Source organism: Fulmarus glacialis, unplaced genomic scaffold, assembly GCF_000690835.1.
Source record: "Fulmarus glacialis isolate BGI_N327 unplaced genomic scaffold, ASM69083v1 scaffold40042, whole genome shotgun sequence".
NCBI classification, from domain to species: Eukaryota; Metazoa; Chordata; class Aves; order Procellariiformes; family Procellariidae; genus Fulmarus; species Fulmarus glacialis.
In genome coordinates, this window is record NW_009199208.1 from 18,966 (window position 1) to 34,975 (window position 16,010).

At 34.5% G+C, this 16,010-nt stretch overlaps 1 protein-coding gene across 1 annotated transcript in view; it reads left to right on the forward strand.

Annotated features, from left to right (window-relative positions):
- The window catches only part of SEC24B (SEC24 family member B), a 42,151-nt gene that overhangs the window by 13,441 nt on the left and 12,700 nt on the right, over nucleotides 1-16,010 (forward strand). The window contains 11 exon segments of the mRNA XM_009573171.1: nucleotides 4,693-4,773; nucleotides 6,530-6,711; nucleotides 8,310-8,494; nucleotides 9,686-9,788; nucleotides 10,668-10,794; nucleotides 11,430-11,539; nucleotides 12,510-12,622; nucleotides 14,135-14,253; nucleotides 14,636-14,691; nucleotides 15,012-15,218; nucleotides 15,855-15,978. Coding sequence (XP_009571466.1) covers nucleotides 4,693-4,773; nucleotides 6,530-6,711; nucleotides 8,310-8,494; nucleotides 9,686-9,788; nucleotides 10,668-10,794; nucleotides 11,430-11,539; nucleotides 12,510-12,622; nucleotides 14,135-14,253; nucleotides 14,636-14,691; nucleotides 15,012-15,218; nucleotides 15,855-15,978 — 1,407 coding nt within the window.

Here is a 16,010-nt window from a genome sequence, read left to right on the forward strand (position 1 = left end):
ATTTCCATCCCCTGAAACTTTTTTCCTTTAAGACAAAATGTCACTCTGACTCATCATGTATCAAGTTAACTAGAAATTTCCCAGCTGTTAGTAGTATAGTAAACAAAAAGGAGTTCGGTAGTGGTCAGCAAACAGTCATCTTTTTTTGTCATGTTAGTGTCAGATGTTTTATGTATCTAACAAAGTAATATTCACAACTTGCAAGACTCCCATATTTTTAATATTTTGATTTGCAGTAGGTTTTAAACTCTTAAATGAAGATAACTAGCTCTAGAACTTAGACTGATAATTGCTTATGTTAAACAACTAGATGCCATTTGTATCCTTACATTAAACAGTGTTTAGCTTGTTTCTCATTTTACATGTAGGGAACTCTTACAATTAAGGTAGTAAAGTAAATACTGCTTTTTAAGGCAGTAAATTAATCTGTGCTGCTTTTTTTTTCCTTCTAAGGTATGTCTCTATGGTTGGGCACATAGGTTCAGTTTTAACCTGCTTGCTTCGTAGGGAACTTAAAAAGTTTGTTTACTTTTTTTTTAAGAAGCAGTTTGTTCTGATTAATTGAAATGTTACCTTCTTGGTTGCAAGGATTCTGCCTGTATTTTGTCAGAATGGCCTGGTTTTGCGAGTTTCATGTTTCTCGCCACCGTAGTTTCTTGGGTGGTAACTTTTTTCCTTCTAATTTAAAAAAAAATCTGTACAATCTATATATGAGTGGTAACAGTGTAAAAAGCTTTTTGAGATTAAACATTAGACTTCTACCCTTCATGATAGGTGGAAGTAATAGCACATACCTTGTGCTGATATACTACTCCCACTTGTGTGTGCTGGCTTTGAGTATTAATTTGGGATAGCAAACTTTTGTAACTTTTCCTTTAAGCTTGTAATTCATATTGTAACTGGGCAGAAAAAATCAGTGCCACATAATTCTGAGTCTTATTAAATAATTAAATCATAAAACTAGAATACTGTGAACATAGCTTAGTGCGCTCTTAACGATATGAAGAATGGAGCAAAACAATGATGATATCCAGGTCATAATTAAGAACAGTGTGACGGGTTCATGTTATCAATTTGAATAATATTGATGCAACTGTTACATTGAATTATTAGTAGAACATTAGAAGAAAATAGTTGCTGTTGTCTTTTTCCAGGGAGGAAGGCATTTTCAGCCAAACTTGTCATTGTTCCAGCCAGAGAAGGACAATATTTGGAGGGCGCAGTAGCGTCAATATAAGTGATAATATTACCCCCACCCCTAGTGGAGCACAAGTGTTAGGATACTTTGCATATCCTGTGTAATTCTTGATATTTCAGATTATTGGTTCGGTTTCTTTACTTTCTTACACTTTGTGTGATAACGCATTTGATCTCTCCAGAGGGTTGAGTATTAGTGTTAAATTATGCATAGTAACTCTTGAATAACTCTTCTTTTTAAATCTAAGGATACTTCCTAATTTTAGATACCGGGTTTTTTTCTAATGCTATGAGTCTATTTAGATTTTACCAGCTAGAAAATAATTCCACTTTGGGATATAAAGTTTGCTTTGGCTATTGTGATGCAGCTACTGTTTGAACTCCCCTTTCTAAAGAGTAGGCTAAAAGAGCCAGGAGAGCATTTTGGTTTTTTATTTCAAGACTACCTACTGAATTTTCTGCAGATAATTATCTTTGCCTAATCCTATGCCAAGGTTTCTGTCAAAGGATGTGTCAGATTTTTTTTTTATCAATCACAACCTTTGTCTCCTTACTTTGTTCCTTAAACCTACCAGAGACAAAGTTTTCATATTCCCTACCATCTTTCTCTTTCAAGTTCTGTACTTCGCTAAAGCATGTAGCCTTTGAGCTATAATTGTATTTAAATTTAATCTTATGCAAAAGAGTGAAATGGCACCCAGGTTCAATACATAGGCTACCTGATTAGTAAGCATCCTATTTTATGCCCTGTCACCAGGAGCTAATATAAATCCTAAACAGATTCTGTAGACAGGCTTCTAGCTCAGGTTGTGCCAGTAGTTTTATGAAAAATAGACGTTGGACATCTGGGTGCTTGTATTTGTGTATCTTCTCAATTTTTTTGTCGCTCTTACCAGTTAGATCTTTAACTATGTTGCCAAAGAGTTCTTGAAAACTCTGAAAGCAAAAGTTATATTGGTAAAATAATTACTTAACTGTAAAAGCATGTTATAAGTATTACTTTTGTCTAAAAAGAGTTTTCTAATATTTTTTCTTTATAAAACATTTTTTCCTGTCTTCCTAATATGTTCTCTGATCTGGTGCTTATTATGCTAAAGTAAACTTTGACAGCTGTTGTAGCTTAATTTAAGCATAGGGAAACTGTTTAATTTTGTGGAAGTTCTTGCATTTTTTATTGACAGAAAATCTGTGAGATTTCCATGACACATGTGACCAGCTTAGATTTTGAAGCTACTTTTGGTGTGCAGGAAACTGTGCAACTCACTGTTTTTGAGTCAACTGTTTTCCAGTGGAGAGTAGAATAGGGCACATCATAATTCTTGGAGGCATTGGGGCTCTTGACAGTTCTCAAGAATAGGTTACAAAATTTGAAAGTTCTTTAGAAACAAAGACCTTAAGTGAAAGGTCTTCAGTAAGTAGATGGGATACTCAGTAATACAATTCACTTTCTTATTTTAAGTTAGGCAGACCTTGTTTGTGTTTCAAAATATCTGAGATTATACTTTCTGACTAGAACTTCTCTGTATGTCAAAAATGATGCATAGATTTTTTTTTTTTTTTTTTGTAATAGAAGTATGGCTAAGTTGCATTATTTTTACTTACAGCATACTTTAAAAATACATTCTTTCATATATTTGTCAAATTGATATAACTTTTCAAGCAGAGCTTAGGAAGTATATATTTCTTCTTTGCAACTCACTGTATCATTAATATCTTCTGGTGAAAAGAGCAAACTCATTTATATGGAATTATATTATAGGTGGATATAATTTTATTAATACAATTTACTGTGGGAAAAACCCTGTAAAGAGTGACATAGTGGTTAAATCAGAAGGCTTGAACTAGTGTCTTATATGTTCACAACTGTGCCTATGTGCTCTTGGTATTTTTTTGAAATGCAGAACTAACTCCTGGTCAGACAAGAAAAACTTCTTGAAAATTCTTAAATCTTGATCTTGTTGACCTAATAAAAGTATATTTTGGCTTTTCCGTGGTAGGATTTACCAAAAATTTAAAAGCTGTGTTCCTGCTCGGGGAACAAAATAATGAATCCTGTTTCCTTCAGTTTCTAGAATAAAAAGAAAGATAAAATTTGTTAGGAAAAAAAATCTTGCAGTTATGTTCCTTTATAAACTTCAGAGGGGGAAAAAAGGGAAACTTACAGCGAAAAACAATCTGAAAACTAACACTGTATGAGTTTCACAGTGTTAATATATTATTTAAAATCTATTGTTAGTGTCATGTTTTTTTGGAATAGTTTTTCTGTTTCTTAGTTGAAAGCTTTAAAGGCAAAATGCTCAAAAATAATCTATACATGCATGATGTTGCCATGGTATTAATGTGTCCCAAATGTCAGTGATGTTATGTTTCCATATGCAGTAGTCTCTCTACTTGGAAATCTCAGTTGAAGGGGGATCAAATCTCAAATGTTCCACCATTGAAGTTTTCTCTTGAAATACTTTCAGTTTCACAATGGGATGTGTGGTCATGGTTGATCCTTCTGAGTAGAATAGTATCAGTGAATCTCTTTTTAGTCTGTTCTGCCACAAAAGTTATATATATAATTGCCTTTTTTGAATTCTTAAATATACTCTTTCTTTTCTGTCGCACTTCATGGCTTGGGATGGTTTAAGGAGCAGACACATTTAATCTCTTTGGCCCTTTTTCTTTGGAAATGTATGTGAAATGGCACTAGAAGAAAAGTTTTTAAATACATTCTTTTTTGCAATGTTTTACAGTAAGATATTCAAGATGCATGCATAGGGTGAACTAAAAATTAAGCATTAGGAGTCTCTTCAGTACTAACAATGCCCATGTGCTTTTTTACTTTTGGCTAGTTAACTTTTGGTACTTACTTTTGCATACTTACTTCCATAGTTTTGACTGTACCAAAAGTAACTGTTCATTCTGACTGAAGCAGAGACCTCTTGTTAATGTTCAATGGAAAATAGAAGTTTTACATTGCGAACAAAACAAGCTCTGATTTACAACAGCACAGAAAGGAGGAAAGAATTAAATACTTCTCAGTTTTGCTTGAAGATGGGGATGGTGCATAATGACTCTGAAGATGATGGGAATCTTCTTTTGTTTGCAGTTGTGAAGGAAGTCATGATAGAGGCTGTTTCAAGAATGTTGTACATAGTTTCAGTTGATGTAGTCTAGAAAGAACTTTCAGTTTAATAGAAAAATATTTTTTATTTCAAGAAACAACTTTTTTTATTGTTCTTGTCCTTTTCCCATTGATCTCTCTCTTGCTATTTGTTGGGCATGTGCTTGTTTGTCTGTTTTTTAAAATCATGTTGATTGTTTATCTCTTCTTCCCCCTCCTCTTTGCAGTGGTAATAGCTTTCAAGTCTTAGGGCTGAAGTGGTGTTTTTTCCCAGGATCTTTCTTGACAGTTTGTTACCAAAGTTTTCAGAAAAAATCCTCAGTCTCTTATTTCTCAAAAATTTGCCATTTCTAAACACCTAACTTTAAATTATTTTCCTCCCCTAGCAATTGATAGTTCCTCTACTACAAGCAGTGCCTCTCCTGTTCTGAACAATTATGATGCCCTGGAAGGAGGTGGCTATCCAGGTAAGCAGTTTATCGCACGTTAATTCTGAATTGTTTGTTTAAAGACTTAAATGTATATTTACATTTACAAGACATAAATAGTAATTTGTGATTCTTTTTTTTTTATTATTTCTGGTGGTATTTATTGTTAATTAACAAGTAGGTGAAAGGAAATGCATGTAAAAGGAATGGGGGCAATCATCAGAGAGAACATACCTCGGTTTTTTAATCACTTTTCACAGTTTTAACACTAAAGTTGGGGTAACCATTTAATAAAACTTCCATGTATCGTAAGTCATACTTTCCATTGTAATATTGAGGGTAGTGCTGAAAGTATGCTCTGTGTGAAAGCAGGCATCTTTCTCTAGGATATACTGTATGCCTGATTCTGTTGACATTAGTAGCTAATAATGTTGACATACCACTGAAGTTTCGAGAGACCAACGATACCAGCTTGCAGAGATGCTTGAATCAGGTTATTTGCTTCTCTTTTTCTTAATTTAAAGAAAATGGCTGCTATTTTGCATATTTTTATCTCTAAAAATACCAGGAGTGTCAGGTTTGTTCTAAATGAACCTATTAGCAGACTACCTCAGTCTTGAAATCTGTAGAGCTGTCATATTGAGAGCAGGCGGAAAAGATGCTGTTAAATGTAGGTATGTTAGTCAATATTTTAAATAATTGGATTAATTTGGGGGGCCTCCCCCTCTGGCTCTTTTGCATTGCTCTGGCCTCTGAGAATGTCACAGTAGTTTGCTTAGTTTGATGGGTTCCTGTGTAAAGTGAAATCTCTGTCAAGTAAAAAGACGACATCGCTATCCACATAGGGTCTAGCTCATGCAGTAAGGGTAGCGGAGGCATGGCTGCAGGATTACAAATTCTAATTTCTCAGCTAGTAACTAACCATTTTGGCTCTGCTGAAGGCATATTCTAAAAATAACTTGTTCCTTCTGTTTTCCTTAAAGAGTAACAGGATCAACTTTAAATTTCTTTGATCTGTTGATTTTTTTTTTTATTTTTTTTTCCCCCCTCCTGGAATGCTCATGCCAAATGTAGTTTCTGGGTGGTTGGCTCTTGAGTGGTTGGTTTCTTTGCCTGCCACATTTCCCGGTGGATTTTACCAAACTTAAATTCTTCTGAAACTTAGCTCACATTTGTGGACATTTCTAAAGAGTAGTTTCATCTCTTTAAAAATGTTAAGTTTTCTATGAATTTAGGTCTATGTATTACTTTCAATTTGGCCTTTAGAAATAGTGGGACTAAACTGTGCTGCAGGGATATACAGGAGGGATTTGCATTACTTCAAGAAACAAGTGTCTACATTTAGAGAATAGTTCTGTCGCCTTAGCCTTATGTTTTAACAGTATTCATGAGTGGTAGAGGAGAGACTGAGCATGAATGGTCTCTTTTCCGGTTTATATCAAGTGCAAGTCTTGGAATAAAATGTGGTTCTAAGGGATTTTTGTTTTGTTTTTTAATTCAGTTGAAATACTTTTTTTTAAAAAAAAAAAGTTGTGGGCTTTTTTTTTTTGTTAAATAGCATTTTGTTAGTAGTTACACAAGTCTATGGTTATTTTCCGATGTATACCCCCTTTATCAGCATAATTGCAGTAATCTTCCTTGCTAATTTGCTTGGTCAGTGCAGATAAACTTGATGGATAATGCAAAAACTTATAAATGGAAGTGTTGTTTGTTATGCATTTAGGAGTTTACATTTAAATTAAGAAAGAAATAGTAAGTATATTCAATACCTGTGGGATTTCTTTTGTCCTTTCAGAGACACGTTCTGTGACCAGCAGCCCAGTTCCTGCTCCATCAGTCCCCCAAACATCAAAAGCTTCTAAGCCTTTTGGTTATGGATATCCAACGCTGCAGCCTGGCTACCAAAATGCAGCACCACCTACTCCTGTGCAGCCCAGTAACCCAGGACACCATCCTGGGTTTCAGCACTATCCACAGGTTTGTATTTTTAATTTAAAAGTTACTTCATGAAGTAACTTCATGGGAAAAGTCTTTTCTGCATGATACATTTCTTCTTTTATGTATTTTCATATTCTATTTTTACAATTTCTGAGACAACAAATGTTAAGTATAATATTGATGTCATAGCTCTGGATCTTAACTTCTTATTAGAAGGCTTTTGAATTAAAATTTTAAGTGTATCTCCAAATAGTTAGGCTTAACAAGTTTGCTTTACCAGTTATTAGCGGCATCCACAGTTTTTAGGTTTGGTGTTTCAAAGAGCTGTACTTTCATAGGAAACCATGAAGGAGCATAATGGAGTACTTGATCAGCGAATATACGTTTGATCAGAGCAGTACTATGGGCTATGATCTCGAGCATTGAATCACCTTATGAGCAAGGCATGGCAGAGAGTCCAGATGAAAGAGCTCTGTAGAGCCTGTGCTGGATGTGTGGGGGAGCAGGCTGCTTGCATCTGCTCTATTTTCCTGGTAAAGAGAGCGCCCAACACCCAAGAAGTTGTGTGCAATCACCTGGGTCCTGTTGCGCATGTGAGTCACCCAAGAGCAGTGAAATCTGAAAAAGACGCAGACACTGAGGCAAAATACAAATGCTGAAGCAGTGCAGAGAAGTGTATGTGCGAAGAGGTGTAGATAACGAAACATACTGATTTACAAATCCCACTCTGAAATAAGGCCCGGCTGGCAAATGTATTGAAGCTGCTGTTGTAGGTGATCAAAATTCCTTGCTGACCTGAGTGTAGTACCATAAGTTAGCATGTAATATCCAGGAATGCTTGCACTGTTATGGAGGTAATGTGAAATGTGACCTGGAGGAAATGTTTTGTTTGTTTGTTTGTTTTTTTTAAAGTTAAAAGACTTAGCTTCGTCTTCACTATAATGCGAGATGGAGTTAAGCTTTTTTCAGGAGTACACAGTAAAATAACAAAACCCAACAATAAGTTGCAGCAAGTGAAATTCTGGTTGGACATATCAGGAGAAAATTCTTCAGAATGGGAGTGGGGAAGCACTAGAACAGATTGTGCTGTGAAATCTTCAGTCCTCAGATATTTTCAAAACTCAGCTGGACAAGGCTATGAGCCATCTGATCTAACTTTGAAGTTAGCCTTGCTTGAGCAGGGCGTTGGACTACCAGACCTCAAAGGTGCCTTCCAACCTAACCTTTTCTCCTCTTCTATGGTGTTTTGTTGTGTTTTAATTTAAAAATAAATATATAAAAACAGTTTCTGTAACTTCTGTAACATCTCTGAAGAGGGAAGAAGGTTGTCAGCCTTTCTAGAAACTTGTTTTCTTATGCCTGGAAAGCTTGAAGGATTATGTGTGACTTCCAATGTTGATTTGTGTCACGAATTTGAATTTTGTCCAATGTTACGTATTTGGAAGGCATGTCACATTTGTCTTGGCATTTTTAAATTTCTGCCATACAATTCTCTTCTTGTTTGGGTTTGTTAACTAACTACTGCTGTATCTTTTTTTAATACATGTCTGGAAGATTTGGGATTACAAGAAGACTTAAGGTTGTTATTTAAACATGATTGTGTGTTTACCTGTTTGCAATGCTTTTACTTTTTTCAGCAATATCCAGGTGTGAACCAGCTGTCCTCTTCCTTAGGAGGGTTAAGTCTGCAGCATTCTCAGCAGCCAGAAAGCTTGAGACCAGTAAACCTTACACAAGATAGAAATATTTTGCCCGTATCTTCAGTTCCAGCACCTGTGCCTAACTTGAATTCTGATCTTAGGAAATTAAACTGCAGTCCAGAGTAAGTGTATTGTGTCTAGAACAGCATCTTACATTTTTCAGTGAGTAATAATTATTTAAATTGTCAAAAAATGTCTAAACTGACTCCTGACTTTAAATCTTTGTGATGAGCTAATATAACCCCTTTCACTTGAAAATAAGTTTATCCTCTGCATCCTTACACAAATGTTGAAACTGTCCTGCCATCAGAATATGTTGTATGCAGTGTGAGTGCAGCTTACTTATTAAAACATTAAGAAACCTGCTTAATCTTTGTCTTGTTTTACCCATCTAAAAAGAAAAATAATCTATTAATAAACACCTTAATGTTATGCAGTATGTTTTATAGAATATTTTTGTAATATTGCATAGGATTTTTTTCCAGAAAATTATGATGATCATACCTAAATACACTGAATAAACTGTGAGTATATTTTAATGTGGTAATCCTGCAATCATGATGTATCCTTTCACCTCCAATTAACATTAAGTAGTATTATCTACTATCCCAAGTCAAGTGTAGCTAGGTAAAATGGAAATTGCTCTCCCCCAAAATCTTCATTCTAATTCCAAAATAATTTCTTTTCGTTGCCCCAAATTAACGCAGCTTACTGCCCTAGTGACAATGCATGGTCCCACCAGAAAACAGAAATTGGAAAACTGGGGGTCTTGAAATCATTCTTAGGGGTGGAACACTTTGGACAGCACTATTCATACATGGGAGTTTTTTAGTGCCCTTTAGTTAGCTTTTAAGTCAGTCCTCTGCTTTACATACACAAAAGATTTTGACTCTCTTAGTATTTGAGATCCTTTTCTGCTGTTTTCTTATACAAATATTACTTTCTGAGAACTAGAAAATACTGTATTCTTCCTTTAGTTCCTTCACCCCAAAAATTTTTATAATGAATAAAAAATACATCATTTTACGTTGAGCATTGTACCTAAAGCAGTTTTATCTCTTTATTGCAAGTTCATTTTGGTATACTTGCATTGCTGCTCTACTAAACTGGGGAGAGGGGGAGTATTTTTTTTTGTTTCTTTAGGAGGCTTTTTTAATCTCTTCGATGCATTAATTTTGTTTATTAAAATAATCAGCTTTGTAAACCGTAGGATTTCTTAAATTTCAAAATTCTTTAAAATCAAGTGTTAACACAATGTTTTTAACATCTTTTAAAATTTAGTTTTCAACATAATGGTTTTTATTTCCTTTCAGCTCATTTCGATGTACATTGACAAATATTCCACAGACACAGGCTTTGTTAAACAAAGCTAAGCTTCCTTTGGGTTTGTTGCTACATCCCTTCAGAGACCTAACGGTAAAGTAGCTTACCTTTTTTTTTTTTTAGTATATATATTTAATATATGGATTTGTCTATTTTCGTTCAAACAATAAAATAAAATGAACTGTAAGTCCTAAATTTAGCAGAAGTAGCAAAAAATTATTTGGGACTTAGAGGAGGAGGGGAAAAAAGCCGTGAAACTGCTGCTTCGTTGAAATTCATAAGGGAGAAGCTTTGTACAAGTCCTTCAAAATTTTTTCTTTATTGTTGGATATCTTTGCCTGTGGTTCTCTGAAGCTCTACACACACTACTCTGTGTGTTGGGCTCAGAACTGTCAGAAAAGGTGTTTACAGTGCCCTCTTGAAAAGAGGTGCTCGTGTTGAATGTATTACTGGCATGATAAATGCTGTCAATAGAAGGTAAGGACAATGTAAGATTGAAGCTGTGTTCATAACTGTTAAGCAACTCCTCTCCATCTAATTTATTTGTATTTATGTAAAAAGGTGAATAACTGTCTGATATGACTTTTTTTGATATAACGTGTTCTTTGTGTATGATTTGCTGTCTGTCATATTTGGTCACCCAAAGTTGTCCTCTTTCATAATTCCTCTTACCATAGTAGCTGTGTTATTGTAACTAAGTAATTTAAAGAATTTCATTGAAAATCTTATTACATCTTTGATTTGTGAGATTGGATTAAGACAGTAATTAAATATTATTTCTTCTGATTTTAAAGGGGACGATATTTTTAATAGGCATTGTTATTACTCTGTATGAAAATGAGCTAAAAAGATAAAAGGAAGGATGATATAATATCTAGTCTTATGAAGCTTTTATACACTGTACTGCATAGTAATGTTTTCCATAAAGTGTATTACATACCTTTGTTACAGCTTTCCGTTGTTTCTTTTTAGCAATTACCAGTAATAACATCAAGCACAATAGTGAGGTGCAGATCCTGCAGGACATACATCAACCCTTTTGTTTCTTTCATTGATCAAAGGAGGTGGAAATGCAATCTGTGCTATAGGGTTAATGATGGTAAGTTTTTGTAGCAGGAGATGCTTGCATTTATAGAATCTCTTTCAAGTATTTGCATCATATCAGTCCACGAGATACTTGAGATTAAAATGTAAATTAAAATTACAGTGTTCTTAAGATGTTTTTTACAATCTCTGGATCATGAGTCAGATGTGCTGTGCATTTTCTGAAGCAAAAGGTTATTTTGCAATTTTCTGGGAGACTAAGAAAATGTAATCATTTTATCCTGATTACTTGTATAGTGAAATCAACTTACTCCATTGACTGCTGTTGCAATATGCAAATGGAAACATGATGACAGCTAATACTGTCCGCAATCCAGGCCAGAGGTTATGAGAAACAATACAGATTGAAGCTTGTTGTTGTGAAATGCTCTATTTGCATTGGCGTTTTAAAGTTGGGGAAATATTGCTGTTTCAAATAAACCTTCTTTTGTTTCCAGTTATTTAACTTTGATGTTGGTTGGAATACTTGAAATGTTCCTTCGTTTTACGTACCCTTAATGTGAATTTTTTTCTGTTGTTAGTGATAATTGAAATATGTCTGCATTAGTTTGCTTGTAGCTGCCATAATGGTTTTTATTTGCTGACAAATATATAAGCTATTTTTTTGTGGAAATTTTTTTTTTTTTATAGTTCCTGAAGAATTTATGTATAATCCTCTGACACGATCTTATGGAGAGCCTCACAAACGGCCAGAGGTCCAAAATTCTACAGTAGAATTCATTGCTTCCTCGGACTATATGGTAAAAAAAGTTTTCATGGGAACAACAGTTGCATGTTAATATAAATGCATTTGAAATCAATGTTGCATATTACTCCAATGGAGTGTATTAATTTTCCCGTGAAGATCCTCTTAACACCGAAGAATAGTTAGAAGTCATGTTTATTTTTAATTTTGGCAAAAGTAGATATTCAGAGGCTTCTCAATTAAAGGCAATTGCAATGTGTGTAATCGTCCAGTGTAGTTTAATGTGGCATAGTCTGGTTTGAGTCTGATGCAATGTGGTTTCTGTGTTTCTCCCTCATTTTGAAGAGGTTTTGGAGGACCAGTAATGGACTAACGAGAGAATTAAGTTGGGTTAGAATTTTTAGTTAGTAATTGTGACAGAAACGATTCTAACTAGGAGTCAACCTACAATTGCTGTGATAGTAGTCTTGTCTCCAAGAAAGATAAACAAGGCCTGGGAAAAGGCCCTGTTTATAATGACATTATTAACAAAGCAAGCAGCAAAAATAAATTGTTCTCTTGTCTTTGGATTGAAACACTGTGGCCAAGACGTTTGGCAATGAATAAATACAGCTTGTTATATGGTTGGGAAAAGGATGTAGGTAGAGCATTTTAACCCCACTTAATGGATTGCATTGTCCACATCCTGAAAGAACAGTGGTGTTTTGAAGAGTGAATTCCATTTCTGGCATCAGAGAGTCATGTTTGACTTGGCTGTTGGAAGGAGAGACTAAAATATCCGATTTCTGTTCTGAAGCATAACACTCTATGCTTATTACAAATGGGAATTACTAACTGCTGGGAATTGTGGTTAAGTCTATCCACATGACTCTTAGTTAATAAATCAGTTTTACTGCGTAATGTATACCTTGCATTTTTCTAAGTATTTCCTTTTCCTACTTCCCTTTCTAATGACTAACCATTTTTAACATTTCTTTAAATATGATTTTTGAACATTTTTTTATTTTTATTTTTTTACTTTGTAGCTTCGTCCTCCTCAGCCTGCGGTATATTTATTTGTTTTAGATGTGTCTCATAATGCAGTGGAGGCTGGATATTTGACAATAGTCTGCCAATCATTGCTGGAAAACCTAGACAAGTAAGAATATAAATAACCTTTTGAAAATAGCTAACGTGTCATTATGAATAATACTAACCTACAGTTTTGCAGAAAACTTGCCTATAGTGTTTAAACATTCTGCCCTTAAAGGACAGAAGTTCTGTTGCCTGAGATTCTGAAATGCAACTTATATGTCTAAAAAACCAAAACAAAAAAACAGCCAAAAAAACCAACACCCCCCCAAAAAACAGCTGTTGAAGCAATTTACATGATGTGAGCTATCTTCCCTGCATGTGATTAAAGGTGGATCTGCAAATAATTTACTTATTTATCTGCAAAGAATTTTTAGCTTTAACTTCTAACAAAACGTTGATTGTACAAACATCTATAAAGTGTGCTCTTCCCCCCTGCCAAGACCAACAAAAATAACTACATTACAGAGATTAAATTGGCTGGTTCTTGCGCTGAAACGGCTGAGGTGCTGTGTACTGGAATGTTGTAACCACTAGTGTGAGACTGCTTACGTGAATTGTGTTGTCAGTTTGGTTTTTTTAGATCACGGTTACCTAGATCTACCTGTGCCACGTTCTATCTGTTCTCCTTTTTGCACTGGAACAGCATGTATGGGATTGGTGGTGCTTTTTGAAGGAGGATTGATAAACTTAACTATGTTCATGTCTCTTGAAAATGAATTTGCATCCTGTGGAGGCCTCACTCTGAGAATTGTTTTCTACAAGTTTTTCGTAGGAAACTTGATTTTAATTTCTGATAAAGACACCAACATGTACAACAAAATTCTTCATTTACATTTATTGGTTTAGTCTTTCTTTGTTCAGAACTTTACAGGTATTTTGTCAAGAGATTCTCAAATACATGCTAAATTATTTTAGAAAAATTCATAAAATCCCATGCAAAGTCTATAGGAAAATCAGTACATCCAAGTTAATTTACATACCCAGATGGTAAAACCAGTATTTGTCTCTACTGCTTTTGTCCACTGTCATGGTTTTCAGCACTTGCTGATGTTTTATATTTTATTTGAGAAATCCCATTTAGTTTTTCTTCTTGTATTTTTAATGCCATGCATAGGAATATGTCCACATGAGAAATAAGTGTGTTGCATTGTAGAGACATTGGATTTTGGTTTAGAGCTGTAAGTACTCTGTAACTAAATTAGTAAATGGGTTGTTTGAATTATGAAAGAGCAGAATGCACTATTTTCTACTGAAGAACTGAGAAGGCTACCTTCTTTCATGTGTCAGTGTAATGTTTAAATGAACCTACTAAGTTCTGTCTTGGAAAAAAACATCAGTATATTAGTGAGTTCTTATCTGTAACAGAGTCTTGTAAACTGTATCATTATCCCAGCTTTTCAGAAAATACTGAAGAAATATTACTTGTATTCATGTTTCAGATCTCCTTTCTTTTGTTCTCCCTTCACCCCTGTATTCATGAGCTGAGTTTCTGCTAACATTAGCAGGAGCTCTGTGTGTGTATGTGTCTTGAGAGAGAAAAATTTAGGGCTTAATAGTTTATTTTTTAATGCTTCAGGCTGCCTGGAGACTCGAGAACAAGAATAGGGTTCATAACGTTTGACAGCACTGTTCAGTTTTACAACTTGCAAGAAGGTTTATCTCAGCCTCAGATGCTGGTTGTCTCAGATATTGATGGTAAGTAAAAAGAAAATGGAAACTAAGTTTTTGAGAAGCTATTTTTTTTCCCAGAAGAAAGATTAGAATCTCTCAAATATTCTGGTATTAGGTCAATTTTATTGCATGTGTAAAAAATTTAAAAAATAATCTTACACTAACTACATAGTAGGTGGTGTTTAAAAAGTGCAATTCAAATGTTAATTTTGCTTTGAATAAAACAAGTTTTGTTTAGATTGTATTATTATCTCTATTTTGTATAGACTGTATTATTCTCTCTAATGTATGTATCAGAAAAGTAGACTATTTCATGGTACGCATAGCAGTGGGCAGTGAAATGTTCTGTTCTATTTTAATGTTATTTTTTTCTTTAATAAAATGCTTTTTTCCATTCTCCCTACAGATATTTTCCTACCTACACCAGATAGTTTGCTTGTAAATCTCCATGAAAGCAAAGAGGTATGATTGCTCAAAATGTATCATTAAATTTAAAGAGTTAAATATTCAAAATAGAGGTTCTTTTTAAACTTTGAATTCAAGCCTATCTTTATAATACATAATTCCAATGCTACTTTTTGATTATAGAAGTATTACATGTTGTTTGTTTGAGGCATCATATTTTTTAAAATTATGACTTTGTTTTCCTTAGCATGTTGAAACTAAGCTGAAATATTTGGTACTGATTGTTCCACTTCAGTTACGGCAATACAGCTTTTTAGAAATAGCAGAAAATCTCAAGCTTGCAAAATCTTATAAACACCTTTCAATCTGTTCTGCAGCTGATAAAAGATCTATTGAATGCGTTACCAAATATGTTCACCAATACAAGAGAAACACACAGTGCATTGGGCCCTGCTCTTCAGGCTGCGTTTAAACTGATGTCTCCAACGGGTGGTCGGATATCTGTGTTTCAAACTCAGTTACCATCTTTGGGAGCAGGACTTTTGCATTCCAGGGAAGATCCCAATCAAAGGTCAAGCACAAAGGTACAAAAACTTCCTTTAATATTCATCTCATGAGACTAGGGACTGGTCATGTCTTTGACTTGCATAGTTCTGTAGATCAACTCTTGTTTTTTATTTATAGCAATTCACTAAATTTTAATTATTCTATGTTTGTGCACTTAAGATCACTAGTTTATACATGTGTGTGTGGTATTACTTGTTTCAAAGTGCGTGAGTTGTCTTTTGGGCCTTTGGTCCATAGCCTTTCTTGGCAAGCAAAAGAAGCTGCAAATATCGCTGACTCAGTTAATATCAACCTGGGTTTTGAACCAAAGCGTGGATAAATTAAATTGTAGACCTAAAAACATGATTTCTTATTATTTTTATGGCCTTGTAGTTTACAGCATCCAGTAAGTGTCACATAGTTACATGAATGTTTATTTGTATGAGAATGTAAACTTCATTGAAAGTAGGATCATAACTGCTTGTAAGTACAAACTAGAAGAATATGGAGCATAAGGAAAATAATTTCTGCAGGTGGAAATGCCTATAAATTCTTGCTTAAAGGAAACTTCCATATGATAACTTTGCTGCTGAATAGTATGTCTTTTGTTCCATGAAGTCTTAAGAGAGCATGATCATTGTCTTAACTTTTCCTGTATAATTTATTCACCAAAGGTGGTCCAGCATCTTGGTCCAGCAACAGATTTTTATAAGAAGTTGGCACTGGACTGCTCAGGCCAGCAGACTGCTGTGGATTTATTTCTCCTAAGTTCACAATATTCCGATCTAGCTTCTCTTGGTAAGAAGTACCTAATGTATGCACTCACTCTT